General features: G+C 50.5%; 4 protein-coding genes across 20 annotated transcripts in view; 2 read left to right on the top strand and 2 right to left on the bottom strand.

The window, feature by feature from the left end:
- The window catches only part of Myrf (myelin regulatory factor), a 28,186-nt gene extending 25,616 nt beyond the window's left edge, over positions 1 to 2,570 (top strand). For all 15 annotated transcript variants that reach the window (XM_078045889.1, XM_078045884.1, XM_078045886.1 and 12 more), the window contains one exon: positions 140 to 2,570. In XM_078045889.1, coding sequence (XP_077902015.1) covers positions 140 to 220 — 81 coding nt within the window. In that variant the 3' untranslated portion in view covers positions 221 to 2,570. The remainder of the gene's footprint in view (positions 1 to 139) is intronic.
- Positions 2,571 to 3,145: 575 nt separating this feature from the next.
- Positions 3,146 to 6,029, bottom strand: Tmem258 (transmembrane protein 258). Its single transcript, XM_005331515.5, has 4 exons — positions 5,895 to 6,029; positions 4,431 to 4,540; positions 3,771 to 3,907; positions 3,146 to 3,250 (listed from the first exon to the last, which is right to left on the bottom strand). Exons 1-3 carry the CDS (start codon positions 5,895 to 5,897, stop codon positions 3,781 to 3,783), a joined length of 240 nt encoding a protein of 79 aa, XP_005331572.1. The 5' UTR covers positions 5,898 to 6,029; the 3' UTR covers positions 3,146 to 3,250; positions 3,771 to 3,780.
- A 41-nt stretch (positions 6,030 to 6,070) lies between these two features.
- Fen1 (flap structure-specific endonuclease 1) lies at positions 6,071 to 10,283 on the top strand. 3 transcript variants are annotated; one of them, XM_078045900.1, is made up of 3 exons: positions 6,071 to 6,354; positions 7,333 to 7,396; positions 8,400 to 10,283. In XM_078045900.1, exon 3 carries the CDS (start codon positions 8,421 to 8,423, stop codon positions 9,561 to 9,563), a length of 1,143 nt encoding a protein of 380 aa, XP_077902026.1. In that variant the 5' UTR covers positions 6,071 to 6,354; positions 7,333 to 7,396; positions 8,400 to 8,420; the 3' UTR covers positions 9,564 to 10,283. The 3 variants fall into 3 exon arrangements, with proteins under 3 accessions (XP_077902026.1, XP_005331571.1, XP_013216776.1); XM_005331514.5 differs by lacking the exon at positions 7,333 to 7,396 and having other exon boundaries at positions 6,075 to 6,354; XM_013361322.4 differs by lacking the exons at positions 6,071 to 6,354; positions 7,333 to 7,396 and adding an exon at positions 6,386 to 6,512.
- A 1,648-nt stretch (positions 10,284 to 11,931) lies between these two features.
- Positions 11,932 to 26,725, bottom strand: Fads1 (fatty acid desaturase 1). The gene is made up of 12 exons (XM_005331512.5): positions 26,327 to 26,725; positions 24,244 to 24,354; positions 23,348 to 23,545; positions 22,549 to 22,650; positions 22,313 to 22,441; positions 17,687 to 17,747; positions 16,163 to 16,239; positions 15,227 to 15,324; positions 14,952 to 15,048; positions 14,628 to 14,707; positions 14,382 to 14,507; positions 11,932 to 14,066 (listed from the first exon to the last, which is right to left on the bottom strand). The coding sequence occupies exons 1-12, from the start codon at positions 26,531 to 26,533 to the stop codon at positions 14,015 to 14,017; spliced, it is 1,338 nt and encodes a 445-aa protein (XP_005331569.1). The 5' UTR covers positions 26,534 to 26,725; the 3' UTR covers positions 11,932 to 14,014.
- Positions 26,726 to 27,496: the final 771 nt, after the last annotated feature.

Genomic DNA, 27,496 nt, shown 5'->3' with positions numbered 1-27,496 from the left:
ACGGGGCTTAGGGAGGAATGGGAGCTTTGCAGAGCATGTGGTAGGACTTGGGCACAGTGTCAAGCATGTTGGCAGGGAGAGTGCTGCCTGCCCTGCACCCCAGGGTCATCTCACCTGTTCCCATTGCCTTTCTGCCCAGGGTCAGGCCAACTGCAGCTCGGAGGCCCTCATCCAGCCAGCCACAGACTACTACTTCCACTTCTACCGCCTGTGTGACTGAGCTGCCTCCTGGGGCAGTGCCACACCAGGGATTTGGGGTCCTTAGACCCCTTCCACACTGGGTGCAACGAATGGTGTTCCACCATTGGAGCCTGCTGCCTCCCAGCTCTCTGCCAATTCACTGGCCTCCCTGAGCCTGGGGAAACTGGAAGTCTTCGCACTGGAGCTGCTGCTCCTACTGGTCACCCTCACGTGTCATGGAGGGAGCCGGGGACAAGACTTCCTGGGCGTTCCTGCCTACCACCTCCTGGTGGCAGGATTCACATTTATCCAGATGTGGTTCAGATACAGAGGCTGGCTTCAGGGGCCCTGCCTTGCCCAGAGCCCACTCTCCCCTGCCCCTCCCTTTTGAGACAGGGAGTTGCTGCTCTTGGAGACAGCTGCCAGGGGCTTGGATCCAGCCCTTCAAGATCTGACTGGACCCCAGGAGTCAATAGGACAGACGGATCTCCCCCTTGATGCTGCTCCCTGGGGGATGGCTTTGTAGTGGACTTTTTGGGGTATGACTGTTACACTGGACTTGGACTTCTAAGCTTTAAGTGTAGCCCAGGAGGTATTTCTTCCTGGGAGAGCTTGGCTGCCGAGAACTTCCTGGGCAGCTGAGGCCAGCCCTGGATGGGCTGGAGAGACTTGATTTTGTGCCTTAAACCTACTGAGTGCCTGAGGAAGCGACCCTCAGCCCTCCACAGTCTAAACCACTGGGGGCCAGCAGGCCAGATAAACCTGGAGTATCTGGAAGGGGAGGTTCCCTGTGAACCCCCACACCCTGTGATCCCAGGAACTTACACCGTGGTGTCAGTGACTCCATCCTCCCCCCCCCCCCGCAACCCCAGCAGAGGAGCAGGAATCCCTGCAAGCATTGGGCTGGTGGGCAGATGCAAATAACTTTGGCTGTTATTAATGAAATAATTACTAAATGCACTTAAGCCAGGCCAGGAAGGAGTGGAAGGACGGAGCTAGAAAGTTCAGAGTGGGCCAGAGCCCTGGAGTGACACTTGCAAAGAAAGAGGGGTCCTGATTCTGATCCTTCCCAGGAGGCTCAGAGACACCCACCCCACTTCCAACCACCAAATTTTGGCTTCTCCCCCAGTTTGTGGGTAGCTTTCTCTCCCCATATTAAAGGCGCCCTTGCTGTGCTTGGTCAAGATGGAGGTATGCATGCTCAGCAAACCCCATCTCTGGCTTCCTCTCCCAGGAGTGATACAGTGGGTTTGAGTTAAGGAAGATGTCAACTTCTCTTCATGGTGTCTGCAGCATTCTGGGGTCACATGCAGGCTCATGAAAGGAATGTGGCAGTCATTTGGCCATGTCTACCATTGTCCAGAAACAGGAAAGGGAACTGCCGTCCTTGCCCTGTGCAATTCCATCACTTCTTTGGAAACCAGGCCTTACCCCTATCCTACCTCTCAGCTCTGAACAGGAGGCTTTTCTGTTGGGGAACTGAGTTCTAGAAGCCAATGAACTGCAGACCCCCTTCTGCCATGGATCTGAAGCACTTATCCACAGGGTAGGGAAGCACTAGGGGACTCAGGGATTGCAGGATACCTTGCCTCCAACTCCCTCCCCAGTTTGGCTCTACTCCCTGATTCCAACATAGGAGCTATATGACTCCCCATGCCATGCCAGGGGTCAAGCCCTGCTTAGTTCTACTGGGTTCCTCTTCCCACAGGGGACACCTCCTTACAGTGCCTTAAAACTGCCAAGCCCACTCCTTGGGGCTTCTTGGGGGGGGGTGGGGGATCGTTCTTGGACTGCAGCACCAGTCCTTAACTGGAAAGTGACCCTCCACTGCCCCCGGAGTCTGTCGGACATAGCATAGCCCCCCAGTCCCACTGGCAGCTGGCCCTGTTTCCATGCCTGGAAGGAGTCCTCAGTGCCAGGGTGGGGGCTTGGGCTCCAAGCTGCTTGAGGGGGTCAACCTTGGACCAAAGCTACCTTAAGCCCAAGGTATAAAAGGGCTCCAAGGAAGGTGAGTGGGCCACCTGCCAGAGGCTGGCTGGCCCTCCCCAGGCTCCAGCAGGCCCATCTCTCCCTTCCTCTCTCCTCTCTGGTATTTGTTCCTGTAGCCACTGGGCTATTCCCCTCTAGCTTCAAGCTGTACATATGGCCTCCCAGCACAGAACCCCTGCCCACACCATTGCCCCTTAGCAGCCTGCATGTGCATAGAGCGTCCCCTCCCCAGTTAACTCCGAGTCCTATCCCTGGGCTCTGACTTATATTTATCATATACCCACTGACTGAGGTAGGCAGAGGGAAGCCACCCTAGGCCTGCTTGCTTCTTGTCCTCCAAACTGTCCTTTCTTCCAAATATACATATATAAATAAATGTATAAATACCGCTTTGTATCTGAGCTTGCCTCCTGTCTCTTCTTGAGGTCGTTGTGGTAGGAAAGGTTTTCGTGGGGGTTTAAGGCCAGTTGAACTCAAAGTTCTTCTGAGAAGCCTGGAATCTTTGGGCCTCCATGCCCCAATGGCCAGATAAATGTTTTGTACTCATCACTGGCTTTGCGCTAGGGCTGAGATGACTCAGTGGCCTCTCCCCTGGCTGTATCTCCAGCCACTGTCTTTCTGGCCAGTTAGGGAAGTCTCCGGGGAACAAGCAGAGCCTGGCAAAAGCATTCCAGCCCAGAGAAGGGGGGCTATGTTTAGAGGAAGGGATTGGCCTAGGGCAGAGGGCAGAATCAACTGGCTTGTACTAGAAATGACAGAAGAAGGTAGGCCTGGACCCTTCCTATCCACAAGCAAGCCTTAATTTCAATGACAATTCACCCCTGCCACACAGCCTTCACCCCCATGGGTAGGAAGCAGGTTCCCAACAGCAGGAACCATGTGAAAGGCAGATGAGAGCTGGGAAAGGGTAGGATTGGTGACATAATGCAGGCCCCAGCACCACCCCTACCGCTACAGAACGGGCACAAGACAGGACTGTCACACATCTGCCTTTATTTGAGCAGTAGGTGGGACACTTCTAGCAACAGTAAAAAAATTAATTTACAAAAGCAGGGATTTAGTGAAGCCACCTGGCGGGTACCTGAAAGAGGAAAGGGCAGTCAAAACCAGACAATGACACTTCTTCCCACCTCCTGTCCCTAAAATCCCATCCTATGGCCCTAATCAAGATCTGATAAGCACTCTACCCCTTGGAGGATGGGACACCAGAGCCAATTCTCAGCAACTTGTTTGGTGGGTTATCTGCAGCAAGTTTTAAGTCTTAGATCCTCTCCAAGTCATTATAGTAATATAATAAAGTAATGCAAATGTAAAACCGTAGGAAGACTTTGCATGCCTCTATCTAATAAAACCCAAAGACAAGTCAAGGCCTAGGGTATCGTGGAGAACTCAGATCAAAGCAGGTCACACTGGGCTCAAATTCCCATGAGTAGCAGAGAAAGAGGCATGTGTGCCCAGGTCCCTATCCATCCTAGCACATCTGTCTCCATGAACCACAGGGTCTTGCAGCAAGAGCCTGAGGACCCACTGATGTGGCTGTAGGAAGTTTTTCCAGGTTGTGCCTCAGAGACTTGAGTGTCCCACCTTGTCACAGCTCTTACCCTTGGGAGCTCACACGTAGATGCCGACCCAGAGAAGGAGGAAGAGGACTCCATAGCCCATAAAGAGTGAGGCCACCAAGGAGATGAGGAGCTCTTTGTAGATATCCCGTGTGTACTTGGTGGAGGTAACCTCGTAACTGGGCAGGGCTGTTAAGGAGAAGCGGTGATGGGTTGTGGGGTGCAGCGAATTGCCCAGCATCACTCTGGGCAGAAAGATATGGGCTAAGGGCTTTCTGGCATGGTGCAGCTAGGAAATGGAGCCCAAGAGATAACTTGGACTCTGTTACTCCATACCAGCCTTCCATCACCCATGAGGAAATAATACCTACAGGGGTTAGGTTACTTGTCGCAGTCACACAGCTCCCTCACCCCTACTGCCACCCGAGCACACCCCTCCTTACACTACTTTTCCAGCCTCAGTTCCCCTATCTCCAGCATCCACTCCAGCCAGATCCTCAGCTCACTGACCTAGAAATCTGAAGAACCCCAGCTCACCAGAATTTGGAAAATAAGGCCACAATCTGCCCTTGGGCATCACCAACCTTTGTCCATTTCCAACCTCTATACACAAAATTAGCAGATACAGTTACCTAGGATGTTTTCTCCCTCAGTTTCTCACACCACCTATTCTGGCCCAATGGCTGTTTGGTCAAAGGATACACGAAGAACCAGGCGGTGAAGAACATGCCAATAGCCAGAAGCACCACAGTCAGATGGGGGAAGACAGCTGGATTTACTGGGCTGGTGTATCTGCTCATGGCCTCGAGCTCCTAGGGTAGACATGAGATCAGAGTTATTAAAGAATCCCATGATTTCTCCCTGGGGAGATGATGAAACAGCCTTGTGCTGCTGTGACTCCTAGAGGCCCATTCCAACTTTGGAAATGTGGAAATCCTTCAGAGCCAGTATCAAGTGATTCATTATGGGAAATACAATTATGACTACATCTTAAAACAGGTGGCATGTTCTCTCTTCAGTATGAGTCCTGAAGAGCAGCTAGGAGTCAGAGGGCAAGAGGCAAAAGGAGATTAGGAACAGATCAACAGTCCTTAGCCAATGACCACTATGAAAATGGAATGAGATGTATGTAGACTACCTAGGAAAAACCTGTCTACTGACTTCAAGCTACAGAGCCCCATGGTAAGTCAGGACTTAGACTGGGACCCAGATCTCAACTTCTAATTCAGCACTATTCTCACAACACTATCATGGAATCTCTGGACCTACCAGCACCTAAATAGTCTGAGTCTGCGTGGTTATAATAATTATTTCACATGCTTGATTTATAATTTAAGATCTGAATGTTGAAGCATCCAGTTTAATGCCTGGCATAAGGGGCTGCTCAGTTCCTTCCAAAGGTTGCAGGGTCCATTATGAGATAATGCCTGTGAAAGAGGGCTGTAAAAGTACAAATGTTAACTTCCATTGTCCCCCACCAGCCAATGCTTCTAAAATCCAGAACACAACAACTCTAGAGAAGTAAAATGATCCCATTGTTCTAAGAGACACTGGAATTCAATTCAGTAAAACAATTATGTCCCCCTCTGCTCTACCCCCCCCCAAAGCGAGAAAGACAATCGCTGCCATTTATTGAGCCTCCAATTGAAGGCCTTGTGTTTGGCACTAGAAATACAAAGATGAATAGATATCATCCCAGAGCTAGATGCACGTCAGATGGTGGTCACTAAGAGGCGTGGCAGATAACAAAGAGGTCCACGAAAAGTGGCCAAGAGGTCTGTATACAGGCTGTGGGCGTTCCCAGGGGACAGAGGCCAAGAGCCCGAGAGAGTCCCAAGTGTTTCGCCAAGAAATTACGTTTGCTTAGGATATTGTAGGATGAGTATGAGTTTGGCAGGCGGAAGAACTTTCCAGACAGAGACAACAGAGCCACAAGCTCCACGCTAGTCCAAGTGCGCTCCACGCCCCTCGCCCTTCCAAACAGCGAGGTCCGAAGCCCAGTGAGACCTCCACCTCGCTAAGGAGTCCGCGGCGAGGCTTCCTTTCCCCGCCCCAGTTCAGGCCGGGGGCTCCGGCACGTCCCACCCTCCGGGTCTCGGGCGTCGGGTCTCCGCGAGAGAACGGAGTGTGGTCGGGCGCCCAGCCAACTCCCCTCGACCCTCTCACCATTTTGCCCGGCACACGGTAATCCGCCGCTCTGCCACCGGAAGAACACGTCGGCAGGCGCAGGCGCCCGGCTCGGCCGGAAGAGGCGGTGTCCCCGTGCACGTGGCATTGTGGGACTTGTAGTCCTGCGGGTTCGGGTGTTGGGTGAGCTGGGCCTGTGGGGGCCCGGAGTAGGTGGAGCGGGGACGGGTGGCAGAGAAGGGTAGGGCAGGATCTCTGACAGAGCCGGTTCTCTGCGACAGGACCGGGCGCTGTGGCAGCGGCGGCCTGAGGGGGCGGGGCCTGCACGACGCTTCCCAGAAGGCTGTGCGCGCCGGGCAGGTCACGTGACGGGAGCGCGGGCTTTGGAAGGCGGCGGGAGACCACCTGCGGCCGAGCTAAACGGCACCGGAGTTTGGGGCTGTCCTGGGCAATACCGGACCCAGCGCTAGCCGCCGAGGCCTCTCGTCCCAAAGGCCAGGTGAGACTCCAGGGGAAGCACTTCCGAGGTCAACGGGGTCCGCCAGGTGCGGCGGGGATCCGGGGCCTGGCGCGCGCGGGGTGAGCAGTGCGGTCCCGCCACTTCCAGCCGCCAGGCTTGGGTGGTTCGCGTCATCACAGAGCCTCTCTTCTTCACTTGTAAGAGGAGGGTAATGACTTCCCCCGATGGGGTCGCAGTGAATTTTTACTAAGACCGGATAATGGAAACATTTATGAGACTTCACCGGTGTAGGCCCCTTCCTGCCTCCGTCGTTCTCGTGCCGCGAGAGAATAAACGGCTCGCAGGGCATTGCCCTCTTCGCGCGTACCCTGTCAAAGCTGCGAGGCACCAACCAGAGGATCGGATGGGGAACATTGTGGGGGGAGTTTTTCTACATCTGCTGTCTCAGTTCGCCTTGGCAGGAATCCTGCAAGGCATTTTTACCATCCTTCTTCTACAGATGAGAAAATCAAATTTAAATGACTTAATGTTACTGAGATGGTAACTAGTGTCCCTAGAAAGGTCATCCTAACCTTCCCAGACTGTAAAGATAGGCTGGGAACCAGCATGTGAAGGATTCTGATGCCATGCTGAGGTGTTTGCAGTTAATTAGAGGGAAGAATGTAATGGAATCAGTTACACCTGGAAAAGAACCCTGGGAGGGAATGTGAGAACAATTGGAAGGTCTAGTAGACGATTTCTTAGAGTCAGGACACATGCCATCCTTGGGATACAAGATGATTTATGTTGCACGTTAAAAAAAATCCTTTTTGATAGTTATGTTTAAAATATTAAAATGTAACTGATGTAATACAGATAATGTGGCTTATGTGAGTTCTCTTTTTCAACTTATTTTAGTTTTTTAAACTATTGGAGACACTATTAAGTGAATACTTGGAAGTGTCAGAAATTGTGAGGATCAAGAAGGAATTCAGGATCATTGCCCTAGGAAATAATTTTTTAATGTTAATTTTTTAGTTATAGATGGACACAGTATTTTATGTGGTGCTGAGGATTGAACCCAGTGGCTCACACATGCTAGGTGAGTGCTCTACCTCTGAGCCACAACCCCAGCCCTCTAGGAAAGATTTGAACCACAGAAGTCCAGTACTGGGCCTATTGACTACAGCCTGCTAGCCTCTAACTTAGGCCCTGGGGTGGGTAAGAGCCACAGAGTTTACATTTTAGACTTAGTGGTAGAGCGAAAATACAAAGGGGAAGTCTTAAGCTCCCAGAAACATCCTGAAAAAAGTAGAAACTCTTGCTGTGCACAGTGGCACATGCCTGTAATGCAAGTTGCTCAGGAGGCTGGGACAGGAGGATTGTGGGTTCAAAGCCAATCTCAGCAATTTTAGCAAGGCCCTAAGCAACATAGACCCTGTCTCAAAATAGATATAAAAGGGGCTGGGGTGTGGCTCAGAGGTTAAGCAAAAACAAACAAAAAAGTTAGAAACTTACATACTAAAGGGGATGCAGAAGGAAAATTAAATTAAAGCAGCATGTTAGTTGTTCACCTTACCCCCATTCAGTTATGTTTTGCTTGCCAGTGTTTCAAGAGTGCTTTATTAGAATTCTCCAGAGAAGCAACAATTCAGGTATAAGATATATTTGCTTAGCAGATATTTGCCTGTTCTTTAGGGCTCAGTTCTGCCATTCTGGATTCCTCACTCTGAGCCAAGTGCTGTCCTCAGGCCTTCCATGGTCCTTGTTGAAACATATGTTTTGGTCTTCTTTTTTTTTTTTTGGGTGATGAATTATACCATTCCCTTATCCACAAAACTTTTTAGTCCCTCAAGAACATCCACAGTATCTGAGTTCCTGTAAGTAAGACTTAGTATTAATTGAATGAACTGTAAATTGAATGAACTGCTAAACTGTTCATTTTTTGAGAACGAAGGAGTCATGTCTTACTCATTTCATCTTCTGTTGTGCTGACTTGGTTTCCGTACTTTGTGCTAGATTTGATTAGATATGATATTGGTGAGATAGCACCAATGATAACCCTTTGCATCCTTAAGGTTTCTCTTTCTCTTAATTCTTTTTAGCCACCTCTCTTCCATATTGCCATGGGAATTCAAGGCCTGGCCAAACTAATTGCTGATGTGGCCCCCAGTGCCATCCGGGAGAATGACATCAAGAGCTACTTTGGCCGAAAGGTGGCCATTGATGCCTCCATGAGCATTTATCAGTTTCTGATTGCAGTTCGCCAGGGTGGGGATGTGCTACAGAATGAAGAAGGTGAGACCACCAGTCACCTGATGGGCATGTTCTACCGCACCATCCGCATGATGGAGAATGGCATCAAGCCTGTGTATGTCTTTGATGGGAAACCGCCACAGCTTAAGTCGGGTGAGCTGGCCAAACGCAGTGAGCGGCGTGCTGAGGCAGAGAAGCAGCTACAGCAGGCTCAGGCTGCTGGGGTGGAGGAAGAGGTGGAAAAATTCACCAAGCGGCTAGTGAAGGTCACTAAGCAGCACAACGATGAGTGCAAACACCTGCTGAGCCTCATGGGCATCCCATTCCTTGATGCACCCAGCGAGGCAGAGGCCAGCTGTGCTGCCCTGGTGAAAGCTGGCAAAGTCTATGCTGCAGCCACCGAGGACATGGACTGCCTTACCTTCGGCAGCCCTGTGCTGATGCGACATCTGACAGCCAGTGAGGCCAAGAAACTGCCCATCCAGGAGTTCCACCTGAGCCGGATTCTGCAGGAGCTGGGTCTGAACCAGGAGCAGTTTGTGGATCTTTGCATTCTCCTGGGCAGTGATTACTGTGAGAGTATCCGGGGCATTGGGCCCAAGCGGGCTGTGGACCTCATCCAGAAGCACAAAAGCATCGAGGAGATCGTGCGGCGACTTGACCCCAATAAGTACCCTGTGCCAGAAAATTGGCTCCACAAGGAGGCCCAGCAGCTCTTCCTGGAGCCAGAGGTGCTGGACCCAGAGTCTGTGGAGCTGAAGTGGAGTGAGCCAAATGAAGAGGAGCTCGTCAAGTTCATGTGTGGTGAAAAGCAGTTCTCTGAGGAGCGAATCCGCAGTGGGGTCAAGCGACTGAGTAAGAGCCGCCAAGGCAGCACGCAGGGCCGTCTGGATGATTTCTTTAAGGTGACTGGCTCTCTGTCCTCAGCCAAGCGCAAAGAGCCAGAACCCAAGGGATCCGCTAAGAAGAAGGCAAAGACTGGGGCAGCAGGGAAGTTCAAGAGGGGAAAATAAATGTGCTTCACTCCATTGTTCCTTCTTGTCCTGAATATTTGCCTTTACCCTCAAGCTAGAGCTAGAGAAACCTCAGTGGGGCTGGGAGGGATGCATTGTTATTCTAGTGCTACCTTTCTCTGTAGGCTTTTTCCCTTTTTTACTTGATCTTATGGCAGGTGGGCCACAGAAGTGCTTTGTTTTCTCTTTTAGCTCAGGAAAGTGTCAGGCTCAAACCACTTCTCAGGCAGTTTACTGGACACTGGATCCATTGTTACATGAAAGTGATAGCAACGAGTTTTGAAGAAGGAAGACAGAGATGAAAGTGGCAAACCAAACTGCATGGAAATGATTTCCTGGCTGGCCAACTGGGGCTTATGGGGCTGATCCAGACTGTACGTCCTGGTTCAGCCTTGACCCACCCTGAAGAAGAGCCATCAGGAAGATCCAAGTTCAGAAGATGGGAAGAGCTACTGAGAAAAAAGAATAAGAAGCAGCAGGAGTACCTGCACTTTGGCAGGAAGGGTTTGATTCCTGGCTGTGTCTTGTGGTGGGCAGAAACTTTAAATTGCAATGTATTACAGTGGTTTTTCAGAGGAGTAAGATGATGATATTCTTTTGGCCTTTCTGGGGCAACAACAGAATTGAGATTTTTGGGATAAGTCACTGGTTTTTGTGTGCTGTTTTTATTTTTAAAATATGAAGAGAAAAAAGTCAATAAAATTGTGTAGGTATCCAGAATGTGATGTTGAGAACATTTGAAAATATCCAGCGCTCCATGCTCTAGGTAGACTATAATGTTCTTTGCACTCTAAGGTGTTTTGCAAGTGGCCACAAGAGGGCACCATGTGCAGTATAATGGCCAGCAGCTCAGATGCCTAGCTTATTTTGCTGGGAAAGTTGTTTTAATAAATTGAATGAATTTCTGATGTTCCACCTAATCTGTGAGATAAAGGAGCTCCTTTGAGAAAGAAGCCTTGCAGTTTAGATCAACTACCTCATAACAACCAAGTATTTACTTTGCCAGATTGTAGATTATGAGGGCTACCATTCAGAAACCACTTTCTTCTTCCTTTATGACATCAAATTCAAGTTGCTCTTTTCTTATAGAGTTGAATGTTTGGAAGTTTTATAATCTTGGTAGTGCTTGGGGAGAGCTAGCCTGTTGAGCTTCTGATCTTTTTAACATTCCTATCAAGGCCATTTGAAGTTAACAAGAACATGTAAGTAACTGAAATTTAAATTGAAAATATTTGACAGATTAGACAGGTAGAAGACTAAGTACTGTTTTTTCAAATTTTTAATGGAACAAACTATATTCCAAGCAAAAATCTTAAGTGAAATCTCAGGATATAAGAGCTCCTCTGATTGAATCAGGTAAGAGACAGTGTCCCCAGCAATGGCTCCATAACAAGGGAACTCTCTGAAAACCACTGATGTAGAAACTTGTGAGGACAGGGAATTTAGTTTTGTTCGCTGCTCTACTCCAGTATTTGATGAATGAAACTCATTTTCCCAGATTGAACCAAGCCATGACTTACTGGAGCTCCACTTTAAGTCAGGTAATTTGATTCGAAACTTGCAGTCATGCTGTTGGGGCCTAGAGGTGCTAAAGCTTCTTAGGACTGATCATCTCTGCAGCATTTCTACTTATGGACTATTTCCTGTGGAGGTCAAATACATGGTGGTAGGCTTTCCTTGTTTGATATTGGAGATGGAACCCAGGGGCACTCTACCACTGAACTACATCCTATCCTTTTTAAAATTTTTTCGAGACAGGTCTTGCTAAATTGTTGAGCCTGACCTCAACTTTTGATCCTTCCTTCTAGGTATTTACCATGCCATGCACCACCACACCTGGCTTGTGCTTGTTTTTTTTAATTTGTTGCGTGATCTTGTCTAGAAGTTCATAAATCTAATTTTGCATTGGCACGCTACAGGGAAAAATCTTTCATCTGCAGACGTTTTTGCTTAGAACTGTTTCAGTACGATGAAGGGTGCAGATGTTGCCCTGTTTTCTAGGTCTGAGGTATTGTGCTTGCAAAGATGTAAGTACTAAAACAAAGTGAAGGGTTAAATGACTCAAAATGGAAAACTAGAGGACAGTAGGGAAGAGACATTGTCTCATGAGGAGGAAGTGATGTAGACAACCCGGCAGGGCCTCTGCATATGGTAAAGAATTGGCCTTGCTTTTCCTTGCCATAGACCACCCTGCCTGCTTATTACCTAGAGAGTCCTGATGCTCCTTCCTATTCCCTAGAGGATTTTATACAGAGGGAGTCTGCAGTGATTCATGTTCCAAAAGTTAAGAGGACACAGGTGCACCATCACCAGGGAATCCTGTGCACACACATAGACAAGTACTGTGGGTCATAATGAATAGCCTTCATTTGGTCAAAATCAACTTTATTTTTCAGTTTTACTTCATCAGTTACTGTGGTAACATTGGCATACAAAAAGATACTGACACTGAACCCAATTAAAGAAAATGCCTCCAGCCTGGTAGTAGACGATAAAAATAACAAAAAGATAAACATAAGAGTTGGAGTTTGAAAAAGTGAGTTCACATATTCTACCATGATCTGTGACCAGAGGCAACCTTTCCTCTGTAAGCATGTTTTCTCATCTGAGGTCACTTGCTTTAATACTATAACATTGTATCTTTTATCACCCTGTGTCCCCGTGAGGCCACAATGGTATGGGCTGAGAGAAGGCCATGGTGGTACAGGTGCTTTGAGGACCTGGTCTTGGCATAATTAAGTTCACTGGTATTTGCTCAGACTGGCTAGATAGGCTGGTGATATCACACCCATACCTCAAGTGGCAGGGATCAGGAATGGGGAGGGATCAGCACCTATTCTGGAGTGAGGGAGCCATTGAAAGTCAACTCTTCCATTCTGCTTATGATTTTCCTGCCCAGGATTTAAACCAGGCTCTCAGGGCCCAAAGGGAAAGGCCTGAACCCCTGTGACCTGCTGTCCCCAGCACCTGACAAACCTAAGTAGCCCTGCCAACCTCGCCACCCTCATCTCAGCTGTCTGCCACTTTACAAAACCAGATGTGGGCTCTGCTCTTGCCCTTACGTTTGAGATTCTTCTCCCAGTGTCCAAATGGTCCGTACACTTTAGGTAGATGCTGTTGAAGAGCTAAAGAAATTTTGTCCTGGCTGGACTTTGGGATCTAGACCAAGCTCAGCACTGAGGGAAACTTCAGAAAACGAGGGCCTGACTGGACACAGGCTTGGGGAGGAAGAGGGTGTGAGTGCTGGCGACAGGCCTTCAGCAAGACTCCTTGGGTGTGTTCCTATGTTTGTTCTCTGGAAACATGAGTTAAACTGTCTCACAAACCAGAAGATCAAAAAAATGGCATATCAGCGTTAGACTGATGGGCTTCCTAAGAGATATTCCTAAATCCCTATCTGGTCTCCAGATGAATAAGGGTGGAGGAAGTGCCTAGCTGCAGCAATGATAACCACAAAATTGTGTATTTCCAACTTTCCTATTTTGGATTTAGAACTGTGAAGTGATTAGTGTAACCCATTACTCCTGCTAGAAAATGCTGTTACATAATTTAGGGTATAGAAAATCTGTTTCTACTTACAGCCCTTAGACTCTTCGTGACTGAAACTTCATAATCACTTGGGCTCACCAATTGCTATTAAACTTGGAACTACAAGTAGTGAAACAAAGGGAAGCCGCTGGGAGCCCCATTTATTTCTAGGGAGAAGGAAGTCAGGCCTTTGCTTGCTGGCTGACAACAAGAAGCAAGCCCCTAGTCTTGGGAGTTCTGTTTTTTCCTTGGGGTGGGAGGGTTAGAAATGAATCAAAAATAAGTGATTTTTGATGGCCGGCAACTCTCTACCTAATGTTCCCTCTGGACCTTGAATAGAACATAGGACCAAAACCAGTGGCCCCAAGATCCTTCAGGCCAAATGTCACTAAAGCCACAATCTTGGCCTTGGCTGCTTTTGAAACTGGAAAACAGTCTCTCCCAACAGCAAGGGCAGATGTGGAAGCTGAACTCCACGGCAGGCAGTTTGTGCTAAGCCCCAGGATTCTGTGCATGAATGCTTCCCTTCTAGATCTTTCTCAAAGTGGTCAGCTGCTCCCTCCCAGAGGTTAGCAAGCGACATCACTAACAAGTGGACCAGGGAGTGTGCTGCTGCCTGATGTGGGCTCACCCTATGCTCTCCAATGTTTATCTGCCAAAGTAGAAAAATGAACCAAGAACTGATTCACATTCTGGCTCTAACAGCTCCTCCCCTTCTGGGGACTTGCCTGTCCCCACACCCTTCTTAGGGGATTAGATGTGTATCTGGAAGGTAAAGGGGAAAGTTGGAGCCTGACTCTTATGTCCCCTAACCCTTCCCGCTCTGAACGTTGGAATGTAGTGGCATCTTCCCTTGAGCTCCCCTCTGCTTTGGCTCCAGAGTCACCCTCTCCTCTTGCAGATGGAGCAGGGAGGCGCTGTCCTTACTGGTGAAGGTAGGCATCCAGCCAGAGCTGCCCAGACTCCTTCAGTGAGCTGCAGGGTGACACAGAGTGGACGGTGAGGGAGATGGGCCAGTAAGCCAAGCAGAGATGGAGGGGCAGGTCTTACAGACAGGTCTTTCTGCCCTTCTGCTTCTGAGGAAGCTGGCCTGGGCACAGCGCTGAGGGGAACTCCAGTGAGAATAAGGGCCTGACCTAGCCACACAGTGCCCTGCCTGTGCCGTGGTGACCTCCTCTATCCTAGGTGACAGGGGAATGTTCCCATTGCTCGCCACCCCACAGGGCACCACCATTCCCACTGCCCTGCCCTCCCCGCCCAACAGCCAACCCCCAGGGCTCAGATACTCACTAGACAATGTCGGCAAAGGCTGAGAGCAGGGGCTTGGACTGGTACTCTATACCGTGCTTGGCACACAGCGACTGCACCAGGGGTGCCACTTTGTGGTAGTTGTGTCGGGGCATCGTGGGGAAAAGGCTTCAGGGAGAGTGGGAAAGTCAGTGAAGTCAGTGGCTTCTGCTCCTTCCTGTCGTCATCGCTGCCCCCTACCCCCACCCCAGGTCCTTCCTGCCCTGCTTCCTGGGGCTCCTGACTCACTGGTGCTCGATCTGGAAGTTGAGGTGCCCGCTGAACCAGTCGTTGAAGGCAGACTTGTGGACATTGCATGTTGCCTGGAGCTGGAGGAGGAGGTTGGGAGCATGTCTAGAGCCAAAAGGCCAGCCCACCGCGCCCCAGGTCAGGGTAGCTAAAGAGGGCAGGTTAGACTGTCCCTGGCCCCTCCCTTCACATTCCGGCAGGAGAGAAGCCTCAAGCGAATGAGCGGGGGTACCTTGGGGGACGTACTTTTTGCTGTTACCATCTTCCCTCCACCCTTTTCATGAGTTGTGTTATGCCTGGGTCTTCCAGATGATGGTCCCTTACCTGGGTGGACACCCAGTCCATGTTCCGGTCGTGATCAATGTGCATGGGGATGTGGTTCATCTGTGTGACCCACACAAACCAGTTGCTCTCCAGGAACCTGTTGGATGTGGCACACAGTCAGCAGAGCCCAGTCTTGCTCTTCCTCAGTCACGGTGCCAGCTTGTGCACTGTCCCAGGTCAACTCCTGAAAGAGCTGCTGCCCGAGGTCCCCAGCGCGGCCCCCAGACCCAGCATTTGTGCTTCCCTGTGCCAGTCCCTATACCCCACCACACTACCTGACGATGAAGAAAAGGCCCAGGAAGCCTTTCAGCCCCAGCAGCGGCACGTACGAGAGGAAGATGCGGATGTAGAAGGTGACCATCCAGGCCAGGTCCTGCAGTGTGAATGGCAGAGCAGCGCTGCCACAGCCGCTCTGGCTCCCCTCCCAGCTCCCCTCCTCCACCTGCTGCGGCCTCAGCCATCAGGGGAACCTGGCCGTCCTCAGCTTTTCCTCTCAGTGGCCCCACCCTACACAATTAGTGCCAGTGCTGGTAGCACTCCCAGCCCTCCTAGCTTGTCCCTTCTCAGGGCCCCACAAGTCTCCCTACCTCTAGCACCTCCCAATCTACATAAATGCTGCCAAATGAAATTTCCAGGACCAGGGTTCTGTGCACCCCAGTGCCCTGGTCAATGCTCCTGCCCTTTTCTGCACAGTAAACCAAGCCCAGTACTCCTCCCTGGTGCTGGAGTCCTCCACTACGCCTGGCCAAACTCACCCTTACCTCCCAGATTCTGCGCTCTGGTCTTCATCCCCTGCCTCACCTCTGCCTGCCAACTCCACCCATCGGTGGAGGCCAGCTAGAAAGGTGGCTTTACAAAGCAGACACAGCCAGGCCTTGTGAGTGCCCAGAGCTTTTTTGCCTGTACTTCTTTCCTGGTACCAGTCATACCCTGCCTCACTGAAGGTTCCCTGAGAGGAAGGACTCTCTCCCATCGCCTCCCCCAGCACAGGGGCCTGGGGGCACACTGGCTGCACGAAGCCAGGCCCAGGAGGCAGGGGTCCTGCTGAGTGCGCCCAGATCACTTCCTCTGTCTAGGGGCAGGGAGCATCATACCTTGTCCTATTACTTTGTTCTAAGTTGGGCCTGGAGTTTATTTCCCCTGGAGAACCCCTTTCCCCCACCAGGTGCTGGAGAACACAGGACATGGGACTCTTGGCCGTGGATACTTACCACCCACTTCTTCCGCTGGATAACAAAATAGAAAATATACCACTGGAAGTAGAGTGGCAGCAAGGCCGGGGGCCCAACTGGGAGGAAAAAGACAGGAAGGAAGTGTGAGCCGTGGGACAGCCACAGAGCGTTTAAATGGTCCCCAGCACGGGGCTGCCCCTGCCCGACCCCTCAGGTTGCTCCTCCAGCTGCCTTAGCACTGCTCGGCTGGCCCCACACCAGCAGGCACTGAAGGAAGGTAGGCACGAATGCCCATCTGGAGAAAGCCACTCCCAAAAGGAGGCCAGGGAAGGTGAGGGGTAGGAGGGCCATCTTTTTCCAGGGGAGAAACTCAGAACCCAGGCCCAGAACATGCTGTGCTCCCACACCTTTTAAAGGGCACTGCAATACCCCCAGTGCCCCTGTGCTGCTTGGCCAAGCCCTGCACCCACAGTCATCTGCCAAGTTCTTGGTTGCTCCACTGTGCACGTCAAGGGAAGGGGCAGGGACAGGAAAATGTGCATGTGTGCACACGCATGTGATGCTCTGACCCTTCATAGGCCAAGGTTCACTTCCTTGGACTAGCGACCTGGGTTGTGCTGCCCTGATCTGAAGCCCTGGAGGTCAACTACAGGCAGAGGCAAGGAGCTACTTTTGAAAGAAAATTGGCAGTTGCAGAAGTGGTTCCCATCCTATGCACTGCCCCATTCCCTTCCCGTGTCCCCTCCCTGCAGCATCTGATGCTGCTCTAACCCCTGCGTCGCATGCCCATCCAGGACTCCTTGATGAGCCTTGGATTTTGAAATTCCTTCTCCCACGAGTCCGCTGCACCTCCCTTCTCTGCTAGGGACAGTTGCTAACAGGCAATCAGGATAAATGCCTTCACACTGATCCCTGCCCACCCTCCCTTTAAAATTCTGAAAATTCAAAGGAGTTTTAAGGCTCATTATTTGGGGCCATCTGGAACAGACTTCCAAATGCAGCAGCTCTAGAGAATATGCAGCCACAGCATCTTCGCTCAGCTCACAGTCCTCCTCGGATCCCATCCTCCCACAACTATGTAGACATTTGGTCCCCAATGGGTCAGACAGGGCCCCATCAGATCATCTTGACCTGGGTCCTGTTTGACAAGGTTTAAGGTGAGGTTTAAAGCTCATCCGGAGGGCTGAAACTTACCACTAGGTGTCCTCATGGAAAGAGCTGATTTGCCCCCAACACAAATGACCTCTAGTCAAATATTGTTAGCCTGCTGACTCTGCTCAGTGGAAGGGCAACAGTTCCAGGCAGGGAGTGACAGGGGCGGGGTGGGTACTTGCCCCAGCCCCTTTTCTGGATTGTATTCTTTTTTGGGGGGCGGGGGGGTGCTGGGGATTAAACTTGGAGCCTTGTGCATGTAAGGCAAGCACTCTACCAGCTGAGCTGTATCCCCAGGCCCTTTCCTTAACTTTAATACTTTAATGCCATCATTGAGAACAGTTTCCTCCTCACACCCCACAGCAGCCCCCCCACCCAAGGCAGCTCCCCGTGGTGGGTGAAGACACTCACTCAGGAAGAAGTATTTGTGCTGGTGGTTGTATGGCATGTACTTTTTCTTTTGTTTCCCAAGCTGTAATGAAAAGTGAACATAATTTAGTAGTAACCAGTTACAGACCAGCCACCCAGTCCCCTCCCTTCCCTGCTCAAAAGCTGAACCCACCGATCGGGTCATCAGCCTCTTGGTGCTACTGGAAGGCCCCAGGAGGCCCAGCTTTACCTCCAGCAGCTGGAGTGAGAGGCCTTGGCTGCAGCCTGCAGTGTGTGGTGACATGACCCACAGCTCAATGGCCTGTGCCCCATGAGGATGTGTGTAATGCAGGTTCTGTCAAACCTCAGGACTTCTAAGAGTCATCCAAAAATGTCTTTGTCATGAATTTGTTCAGGCCCCATCATTGCCTTTCCTGTCTCCCACCTGGTACTCTTTGACATCTGAGTCTCCATGGAAAACTCCTGTATAGGCAGCTACTCCCTCTATGTGCAGCCTCTAGTCCCCCATCAAAATCTTTTGGTTGCTTGATTTCAACACGAACTTTATAAAATTACTTGAAAGTTTTTTGTTGTTATTGTTGGTCTTTTTGGTGCTAGAGATCCGAATCCAGGGCCTGTGCATGCAAGGCAAGCACTCTACCAACTGAGCTATATCCCATCCCTTGAAAGTTAAGCAAGGTTTGGCAAGTATGTGTGGAAAGGATACCAAGAACAACTCCGCAGTTTGAAGGTTCTGGCAAAGTTCTCCCTTGTGGGTGGTGGTTATTTAACAAGCCTAGCTGCTACAAAGACAGGCTGTGCTGCCAGCTCAGTCAGGAAGCCCAGGGCTCCGGTGTCTGCTCTGCTGTCACTCCACAGCTCCTGCATTTCTTGCCCAATTAGTCCTGGTGACTAGACAACCCCAAGGGCACAGGAGAAGCAGAAGTCTGGCTCATCTTCTCATGTGTTCCCCCACTGCATCCTCTACTCACTGAGCTTATTCTGTGCAAGGCACTTCAGCTAGTGAAGCATTCTGTCTGCATTCACAGATTTGCTCAGTAAGTACTGGAGTACCTAGCTGTGCCAGTCACTGTCAGGGAGCAGAGGCCACCAGTATGAAGTTCCTACCTGTATGGATCTATAACCCGAGGAGAAGAAGCTGGTAACAGATTGGTAAACAGCTCTAAAAAATTTACAGATTATAAACAGAAAAACAGGGACAGCAGGCAGTGATCTGGCAAAGGTAGTCAAAAGGCTTTCAAGTCTTCCCTGAATGAGAAGGGCTAGCAATGCAAAGCTTCAGGACAAGAACACTGAAAGAAGGGACAGCCAGCACAAAGGCTTGGGACGCTCAGGATCATGAAACTAGGGAGAGGTCAGATCGTGTGGGACCTCAGGAAGCTCTGGTAAGGTCAAGATAGGTGCACAATCTGCTTTGTACTTTTAAAAGGCTTACTCTGTCCCAACATCACCAAAAAACTAAGGCTTACTCTGGCTGGAGTGAATTATAGGGCACAGTCACAAGTGAGGAGGCTGAAGCTAATCCAGACCAGAGAGAGACCTGATGGGTATGTGGTCTGACATGGTTTGCTTTCTAAAGGTTCCTGTGTTGGAGGCTTGGTCCCCAATGTGGTGATGTTGGGAGGTAGTGGGGCCTTTAAGAGGTGCCTAACGGGATGTCACTACATAACTGGGGTTTCACCCTCAGAAGAGACTAATGTGATTCTTGTGGGACCCTATTTAGTTCCCCCTTGAGACTGGGTTGTTAAAAAAGAGCAAGATTGGCCTCTCCTGGTCTCTGGCTTTTCTTACCATGTGATTACTCTCTCAGGCCCTCCTGCCACCATGACAGTATCTGCCATGAGGCACTTACCAGAGGCCAAAATGATAAAGCAGCCCAATCTTAGACTTTCAGTGTCTAAAATTGTAAAATAAATCTTTATTTATTTATAAAGTACCTAGCCTCAGACATTTTGTTATAGCAATAGAAAATGAACTAATGAATGGCAGTGGATATAGAAAACTTGATGGAATTTGGATTTATTTTGGAAGCAGTGTCAACAAGGTTTGCTGATAAACTAGATGTGGTGGTGCGGGATGTTCCCTCTCAAGCAACATTAACTGAAAGGGGAAACCTGGAAGAGTCACCTTTATTGGTTGGTGGGGTGGATGGGGAATGCAAAGGAGCCCCATCCATTGCTCTCTTTGGATGGGAATCAAATGCCATTATGGTCCCCAAAACTTTGTCCCACCATGTTAAGCCCCTCAGAGGTCAGAAGGGTTCTGTTAGGGGCAAAGTGTCCCTTCTTACTCTTTATCCTCCAGGAAAGTTGGGAGGCCTAGGGCAGATGTCACAGAATTAGCCAGGGCTTCACTGTTCAGTTAAGCCATCCCCAAAGGGACTGAACCGAGCCCCACGTGGCCCCAGCACAGGCGTTCACTACAGGCGACCCATCCTCAGCCTCCTGGCTAGAAGGAAGGAAACAATGGAAGCTCATTTTGGTTCCCAAGTTATTCTCTGTTTTGGATGTCTGCAGATAAGCCCAGCCAGCGCTGTTCCTAAAAATCCACTACCATCCATGTTAGCTTCCTGTCACTGTACCAAGATCCCAAGGTCAATGACGTAAAAGAGAGATTTTTTTGGCTCATGGTTTCCGAAGTTTCAGTCTCTGGGCCTGCGCTGAGGCAGATCACGGAGGCAGGGTATGACTCACCACCACCAACCAGGGAGCAGACAGGGGAAGGGGCTGGGGTCTTAATACACCCTTCAAGGGCAGGACTCAATGACCTTTCTCCAACTAGGCCCCACTTCCTAGCGTCTTCATTAGCTCCGAGTACTGCCATGAGCTGGGTACCAAATCTTCAACAAGGGAGCCTTTGGGGACATTTAAGATCCAAACCGTAGCACCCACACTGCTCTCAAAGCAGCTACCAGAGCCAGGGCAAGCTCGTCACCCGCACAGTGCTGATCCTAACACAGTGCTGGAGGCCCAACGAACCATGGACATGGAAAATAAGAACCTTAGGGACAGCAGGGACATGGGCCTCCAGTAAAGAGCGCCTCACAATAGGATGGCCAGTGCTGCCAAAGTCCTCCCAGAGTTCTTCTCGCAACCAGAGGGGAAAGGAGAGCCAGCTACCTTGAACTCTTGCCTGGAACTGAAACACATTCAATGACAGTCCAATCCCTGGCAAGATGAAATGTCATTAAGTGGGTGAAGGGGACCTGGCAGAACTCTGACTATAGCATGGAACCTGGGGACAAAGGATTTTAAATTAACTTTTCAAGCAATTCTGCTGGCCATTCAGAACCTTCTACTGCTTATGCTCACTGAGAGTTCACCAAACTTCCAGCCCCAGGCATTCTTCCTTCAACAGCTTGGGATTCTTGCTCCCACCTCAGATAATGATTCAGGCCCAGTGCTGCCCACCCTGGAAGTCAGGCTGGAATCAAGAAGGTGGCAGTTAGTTGCCCCTTGGTTTCAACAGTGAATTGGCTCCAAGATCCCCCACAGATACCAAAATCTGCAGTTGCTCAAGTGCCTTATATAAAGTGGCATTTGCAAATAACTATAGTCCTGTGAGCCTGGCAAAATGGGCTTTGGTATTTATTTTTAACCCAGGGCTTTGTGCATGCTCTACCAGTGAGTTACGCCCCCAGCCCCTTCTCAGTAAAAAAAAAACCCAAAATAACCCCCTATCCCAAGTACTGGGGATTGAACTCAGGGGCATTTTACCATTGAACTACATCACTAGTCCTTTTTCTTTTGAGACGGAATCTTGCTAAATTGCCAAGGCTCCTCCTGCCTCAGCTTCTGAGTTGCTGGGATTATAGGCATGCACCAACAAGTCTCTCATGGGAAACTAAATTCTCTAAATTACTTATAATACCTAATACTATGAAAGTACTACAAAAACAGCTGTTTTACTGTTCTGTTTAGGAAATGATTTTTTTTTTTTAAAGTGTACATGTTCAAGTCACGGACACCATTTTCTCTTTTGTTTCTTTTTTCCTTCTGTAGTGCCGGAGATGGAACCCAGGACCTTGTGCGTGCTAAGCAAGCACTCTACCTCTGAGCTACATTCCTAGCCGTTAACTTTTCTTTTCTGAATATTTTTGATCTGTGGTTGCTTGCACCTTCAGATGCAGAGTTCAAGGATACTGGCAGCCAAATGTACTGAATGCATGGATGTTTCAGGTACTAGGCATTAAAGGAGTAGATACTCCATCCCTGGACTGGGGAAAACTGGGACAGTGCAGGATATCCAGTGTAAGAGAGACAATCAGTATGTGCAGGGTGATGACCCTGATTTCTAGGGCTGGGGTGTCACAAAACACCCCTAGGAGGTGCCATGCATCACCTTCAAGGATGAGCAGAGGCTTGCAGTCATCTTCTGGTCATCCTCTGGATCTCTAAAGCTTGTGGTACTTTCACACAGTAACTCCTTGCTGACTGAACTCAGTAGGAGGAGTGGATGATTCTGTCCTGGGCAGCCCAGTCCTGGCTGACTACCTGCTGCTTCCCAGAAATTCTAAAATGCAAGGGCCCCAGCTAGCCCAGTCTGCAATGGATGTCTTGCCTATACCAACAACACTGTATTTCCCCCAAATCCCTCTGTACTGGCTGTTTCCATTCCCCAAGACCATTTACTAAGACCTCTGCTCACCTCCACAGAAAGGACCTTCCCCAAGGCAAAGAAGAAGGGATGCATGTTGATGTCCGGATCTTTGCGGAAGCAATTGGGCTTAGCATGGTGCTGGAAGTGCATGTGGTTCCACCAGCTGGCAGGGGCCCCCTACAGAGAATTGGGGATGTGAATATGAAAACTTAGTATCACCTCTCCCCCTCTCAGACACCCCCTTAGAGACTGGAGTCTCAGAGAGCCCCCTCTGTCCCACTGACCTTCAAGTGGCCAATCACAAAATGATGTAGCAGGTGATTCCATGTAGAGGTGCCAAAGACTGACAGATGACCAAAGTCATGCTGCAGCCAGCCAGCCTGAGCCTAGGAGAGAAAGGTTAGTGCCAAAAGCCACCAGCCTGCCCAGCATCCTTCTCCCTGACCTCAGCAGTCCCTTCGGCCTATCCCTCTTCCTTCACTCACCCAGGCCTGTGCTGGCCACAGTGCTCCCAACTGAGCACATCAAGAAAGAAGTTAGGAAACCCGAGTCTTAATTCTGGCTCTGCCACTGATTCACATGGGAGTTGATGCAGATCACAATCCCTTCTGTGCTTTTCAGTTTCCCCATTTCTGAAGTTCCATGACTTAGGATGGACTCAATCCAGGAAACAGAAAGGACTCAGAGATAAGCAGGCTTGCCACATGGGTGCTGACAGCTAACAACTGGGCACCCACCATTATTAGCATGTTGGGCTATGTTGGTGGAGGGGAGGGAGTCAAGCTTTGTTGAGAAACCAGGATCTTGGTTCCTGGCACACTGGGCTGTGATAGAACCTGAACTTGAAGTTTCAGAGAACAAATTCCATGGGAAGAAGGATTATAGAGACATTAAGAGAAATGATAATGTGCATGTGGCCAATGAGCAGATAAAAGTCACAGAAAATGGAATGTTCTCTTTGTGCATCTACTCCCCTGGGTATCTTCAGATCTGCAGGCAGGATTCTTGGTCTTCTGAAGTGTATAAAGCTTTCCCCACGGAGGCCAAGAATGGCTGTGCACTCGACAAGTCAAAGGCTCTTACCTGAACTGTACTGAGTAGCACTGCAGAGAGGAGGAAGGTCACAAAAGACGTCCCAAAGACCCAAAGGATGAGCCAGGCAGCAACATCCAGCAAGAGGATGTGTAGCAGGTATAGCAGGAAGAAAAGGTGGTTGGACTTCATGAGTCCCATCCGCTCCACGGTAGCCCGCAGCTCTCGGAACTCATTTGTCAGCTCTTTCTGTGGAAGAGTGTGGCTGTTAATTCTTCCCAGCTGCAACCCACACTGCTGGAGACAAGGGCCCAAGGACCTCCCACTGAAGTAGCTGTGAGAAGTCCATAATCCTAGGCAAAGACATCACAATGATGGGGAATGGTGACAGGAGGACCTGATAAGAATGGGACTATGCCTAAGAGTTAAACAGGACTTGATGTAGGTCCCTGTTTGCCATTTACTATGTGATCCTTGGTGCCAAACCTTTCTGAGTATCAGTTTTTTCACATGTAAATGTATTTATGGGTCTATGCTGGGCACAGAGTAAGTGTTCAAAATATAGGTCTCCTGGGCTGGGGTTGTGGCTCTGTAGTGGGGCACCCGCCATGCACACGTGAGGCCCTGAGTTCGATCCTCAGCACCTCATAAAAATAAAGATATTGTCTCCATACTAAAATATATATATATATATATATGTATGTTAAAAAAGAAAAGTTATTTAAATATATATATCTCCTGCTGCTCACAAGGATGATGACTGCAGTAGTGGTGGTGGCACCCTTGGGAGAATCACAGTTTCCAAAGTCCTGTTCCTTTGGGCCCATGACCCTGTGACTGTACAAGAGAGGCAGGAATCTCAAACCTCCTGAAAACTGTCACCTATTATCTCTAGGTTTCCGTTCCCTCCCCATCAACCAAATCTCCAAACAGCAAACGGGTCTCACATTCTTGGTGGGCTCAAAGCTGGGCTGCTCCGGAGCCAGTTCTCCAATCAGGAGAGAGTTCATATACTTGCTCACAAGGCCCTTGTTGATGTGGAATGCCACAAAGGGATCCTGCATGTGTGGGGAGAAGACAGCAAGGTGAGCAGTCAGCCCTGAACAGCTTACACCCAAGCTGAAGCAAAGACCACCTCCCTCCAGCCTCTGCTCTGAGTGTGCTGAGGCCTTTCCAACGGCCCACAGCTCATCTTCAGCATGTGGGTTACCATGAGAAGAGCACCACACCAAGGAATGAGAAACACTGCCAGGGGTCACCCAGAAAGACCTGGCTGGGCTGGCCCTGGTGCCTGTGGACAGCATTCGCCCAGGAATTTAGACATAGGTGAGAAACAGGCAGAAGGGATGGGTGGGGCTGAGACTTCTCTTCCTTTGAAAAGTGAACAAAGTCCTTGTTTCTGAGCCAGCTTCTTCGTGAATCGCACTGCAAAAGTGCCCGAGTCCCCCTGTGTGAACTGTGGAACTTGTCACATTTCTCCCCTTCTGTGCACCATGGTTAGGAGCAGGGTTCCCAACTTCCTCTAACTCTTACCAACCCCTCCCCAAGATGCCTAATTTCAGTGGAGTCCTCTAAAACAGGATTCACATTAGCAGATGGGGTGGGGGGGTGGCCCTTTGGCAGAAGGGGCTAGTGAGGTGGGGGCGGAGCCAAAAATCCAGTGGCACCACACATCCAGACCAATCACCAACCCAGCTGTGGTGTCCCAGGCCCCAAATCACACACAGCCTATTGTCGACTTGCTCCATCTGCGAAAGCGGCCTAGGCTCATGCTGTCCACAACCACCTAGGCTTGTGAGTGGTCGCAACAGGCAACGCCAACCGCACAGGGTCTAGCCTCACACCTAAGGCAGCTTGTCAGAGGGAGGGCAGGTCTTCACCCTGCAGCTCCAGGCGATTTAGCTGGAACTCTAGTGACCTGAGGCATGCTTAGGGACATCAGGGCAGAGATGGGAATGAAGACGGGTGACAGGTTTATCGTGGGATTAGAAACAGATCCCTGTGTGGGAAGGGAGGGGTTAACAATGATGAACTCGTCACAAGCGGTAATCACCCCCCATCCCCTGCTCCAGCCCAGGGAGGCTATGAAAGGCTCTTTGTAATCCAGAAAGAGAATCAGTAGAGCTAGGCATGCATGATAGTGCACACCTGTCTCAAAGAGCTGGGGATGTTGCTCAAAGGTAAAGCACTTGCCTAGCCTACACGCAAGGCCCTGGGGGTTCAATCCTTAGGACCGCAAAAACACAAAAACCAAACCAATCAACCAATGGGATCTGGGTTTTGCAGAGCAAACCCACCCTGAAGCAAGGCAAGGGAGGACAGCAGTCATATGTGCCAAATAGCTAGAGACCCAAAGATATTTGGCTAGGTGACCTCTCCGGCAGTATTCAAAGACAGTTCTGGAAATCTTCCATAGTGTATGCCCAAGCTGGCGCCCCCACCTCAGCACAACGCTCCCTTTCCTCCCCGGTGAGTCCCTTCCCCGCGTTTCCGCAAAGCGTAGGGGATCCCAAGGCAGCGGGCTTCGGGATTCAACCCTATCCTTGAGGGATTCCTCTCGCGCTTGCGAGTGCAGCCCAATACTTTCCATCAGGTACTCAGATGCGGCTGCGCCTCCAGCTCCTAGCCCTGGAGACAGGACGTGACTCCCTCCCCGCACTGACCCCTCCTCTCTGGGCCCTCGGCAGCACCGCTTGTATTCTCGCTGCCTCCTTCCTCCTATCCCGGCTGAGTACTGTCCACGTCTGGAGACCGCAGACGGGGGCTGCGGATGGAATACACGTGGTGAACAGCCAGCCCTTTGTTTGTGTGTGCACATTGCTGGCCTCCAGCCCCAACCCCCCAGACTCATTTTACGGCCCCTCTCCTACTCTTGTCCCCGAGTCCGCAGGACACTTGATCATCCGGCGCCTCCTGGCTTTCCTCCCTATTAGTAGGTGGTCCACCAGGGCGCCAAACTTCCTGTCTCCCGCTCACTCTGCCTGCGGCCCTGGCCCGCCCCCTCCCGTGCCCCTGCCTGGCGGCGCTCACCGTGGCATCCTGCCCAGCGTAGTGGCTAATGACCCGGGAGCCCCCCGGATGCCGGCGGATGAACTCGCTGATATTGTACACCTTCCGGTCGATCACCAGCCATCGCTCCTTCTCGCGCCCGGAGCGCTGCGCCACCTCCTCCCAGGTGAAGTAGCGCGGGATGGATCCCTGAGCTGAAGTCCCAGCGGCCACCGGGTCGGGGGCCATTGCTGGCCTGGCGATGCCGCGCGCCAGCTGGGCAGGGGCTGTCGGGCGCGCGCTCTGGGACTCGGGGCAGTGCACGCCGTCCTCGCGAGCTCGGGGAGCGGTCCGCTGGCGCGCGCCCAGGGCCCACAGTCCGCGTGCTGGGTTTTCAGCACCCGCGGTGCGGACCGCAGAGCCCGGCGGCGCGCGCTCCCATTGGCTGAGCCGCGTGGCGTGGGGCGCGAGCACCGCCCTCCCGCTGGCCCGCAGGGGCGGCGCCCCCGGAGGGATTTGTCTGCTCCCGGCGCCGAGAACACGCGCCCCCTCGCGGCTTCCTTAAAGTGGTCGCGGCTAAATTCTGCTTCCTGAGTTTCTGGCGGGGAGTTGCAGGGATGGCTCTTAGGGAACACCGTGGACAGAATAACGGTTTCCGGGGAGCGCTTGGGTGGGTCCCAGCTCGCTGAGGCCGAAGCCCAAATGCAAATAGGATCGGGCCAGGCTTGGCCTGCAGAAGCTCTGGCTGAGTGTGATCGTGCAGAAGGAAAACAAGTTTAGACAAACTGAATTTGGCAGTTTATTTGGGCAAATAAAGGATTACAGAGTTTCCAGCGAGGTGGGCAGGCAACGATTATAGACAGAAAAAGGAAGTGACATACATAAATGCTTTTGGAGGCAGCTTTGGGTCAAATTTAATTTAATTTGACGATTTCCCCAACCCCACCCCCACATTTTTTTAAGTTGACAGATGAAATCGTGTGAATTTATAATGTACAGCATGATGTTTTAAGAATATATATAGTGGGATGGTTAAATCTAGCTAATTAACTCTCTTGAGCGAGCTATGTCATTAACAGACCGAACACTTTTGTGTCTTTCCACAATGTCAAAATTTATTAAATAACAATAAATTCACAGGCCACATCACTTTCAGTGGTGGTAGTTCACCAAATACTTGTGGGTTATCTGATAGACATAAGCTGGGCAAAC

Source organism: Ictidomys tridecemlineatus, chromosome 4 (genome assembly GCF_052094955.1).
Source record: "Ictidomys tridecemlineatus isolate mIctTri1 chromosome 4, mIctTri1.hap1, whole genome shotgun sequence".
In the NCBI taxonomy this organism is placed as follows: Eukaryota; Metazoa; Chordata; class Mammalia; order Rodentia; family Sciuridae; genus Ictidomys; species Ictidomys tridecemlineatus.
This window is presented reverse-complemented; position numbering and strand designations above follow the sequence as displayed.

Excerpts from the sequence above, each read along its gene's own strand:
- Tmem258 (XM_005331515.5), bottom strand. Across the intron at positions 3,908-4,430 it reads TTCACCGCCTGGTTCTTCGT|TTACGAGGTTACCTCCACCA; the intron begins GTATCCTTTGAC and ends AGCCCTGCCCAG.
- Fen1 (XM_078045900.1), top strand. The coding sequence starts at position 8,421 with ATGGGAATTCAAGGCCTGGCCAAACTAATTGCTGATGTGGCCCCCAGT.
- Fads1 (XM_005331512.5), bottom strand. The coding sequence starts at position 26,533 with ATGGCCCCCGACCCGGTGGCCGCTGGGACTTCAGCTCAGGGATCCATC. Across the intron at positions 16,240-17,686 it reads GCACAAATACTTCTTCCTGA|TTGGGCCCCCGGCCTTGCTG; the intron begins GTGAGTGTCTTC and ends TTTTCCTCCCAG. Across the intron at positions 14,067-14,381 it reads GCCTTTGCCGACATTGTCTA|CTCACTGAAGGAGTCTGGGC; the intron begins GTGAGTATCTGA and ends GTCACCCTGCAG.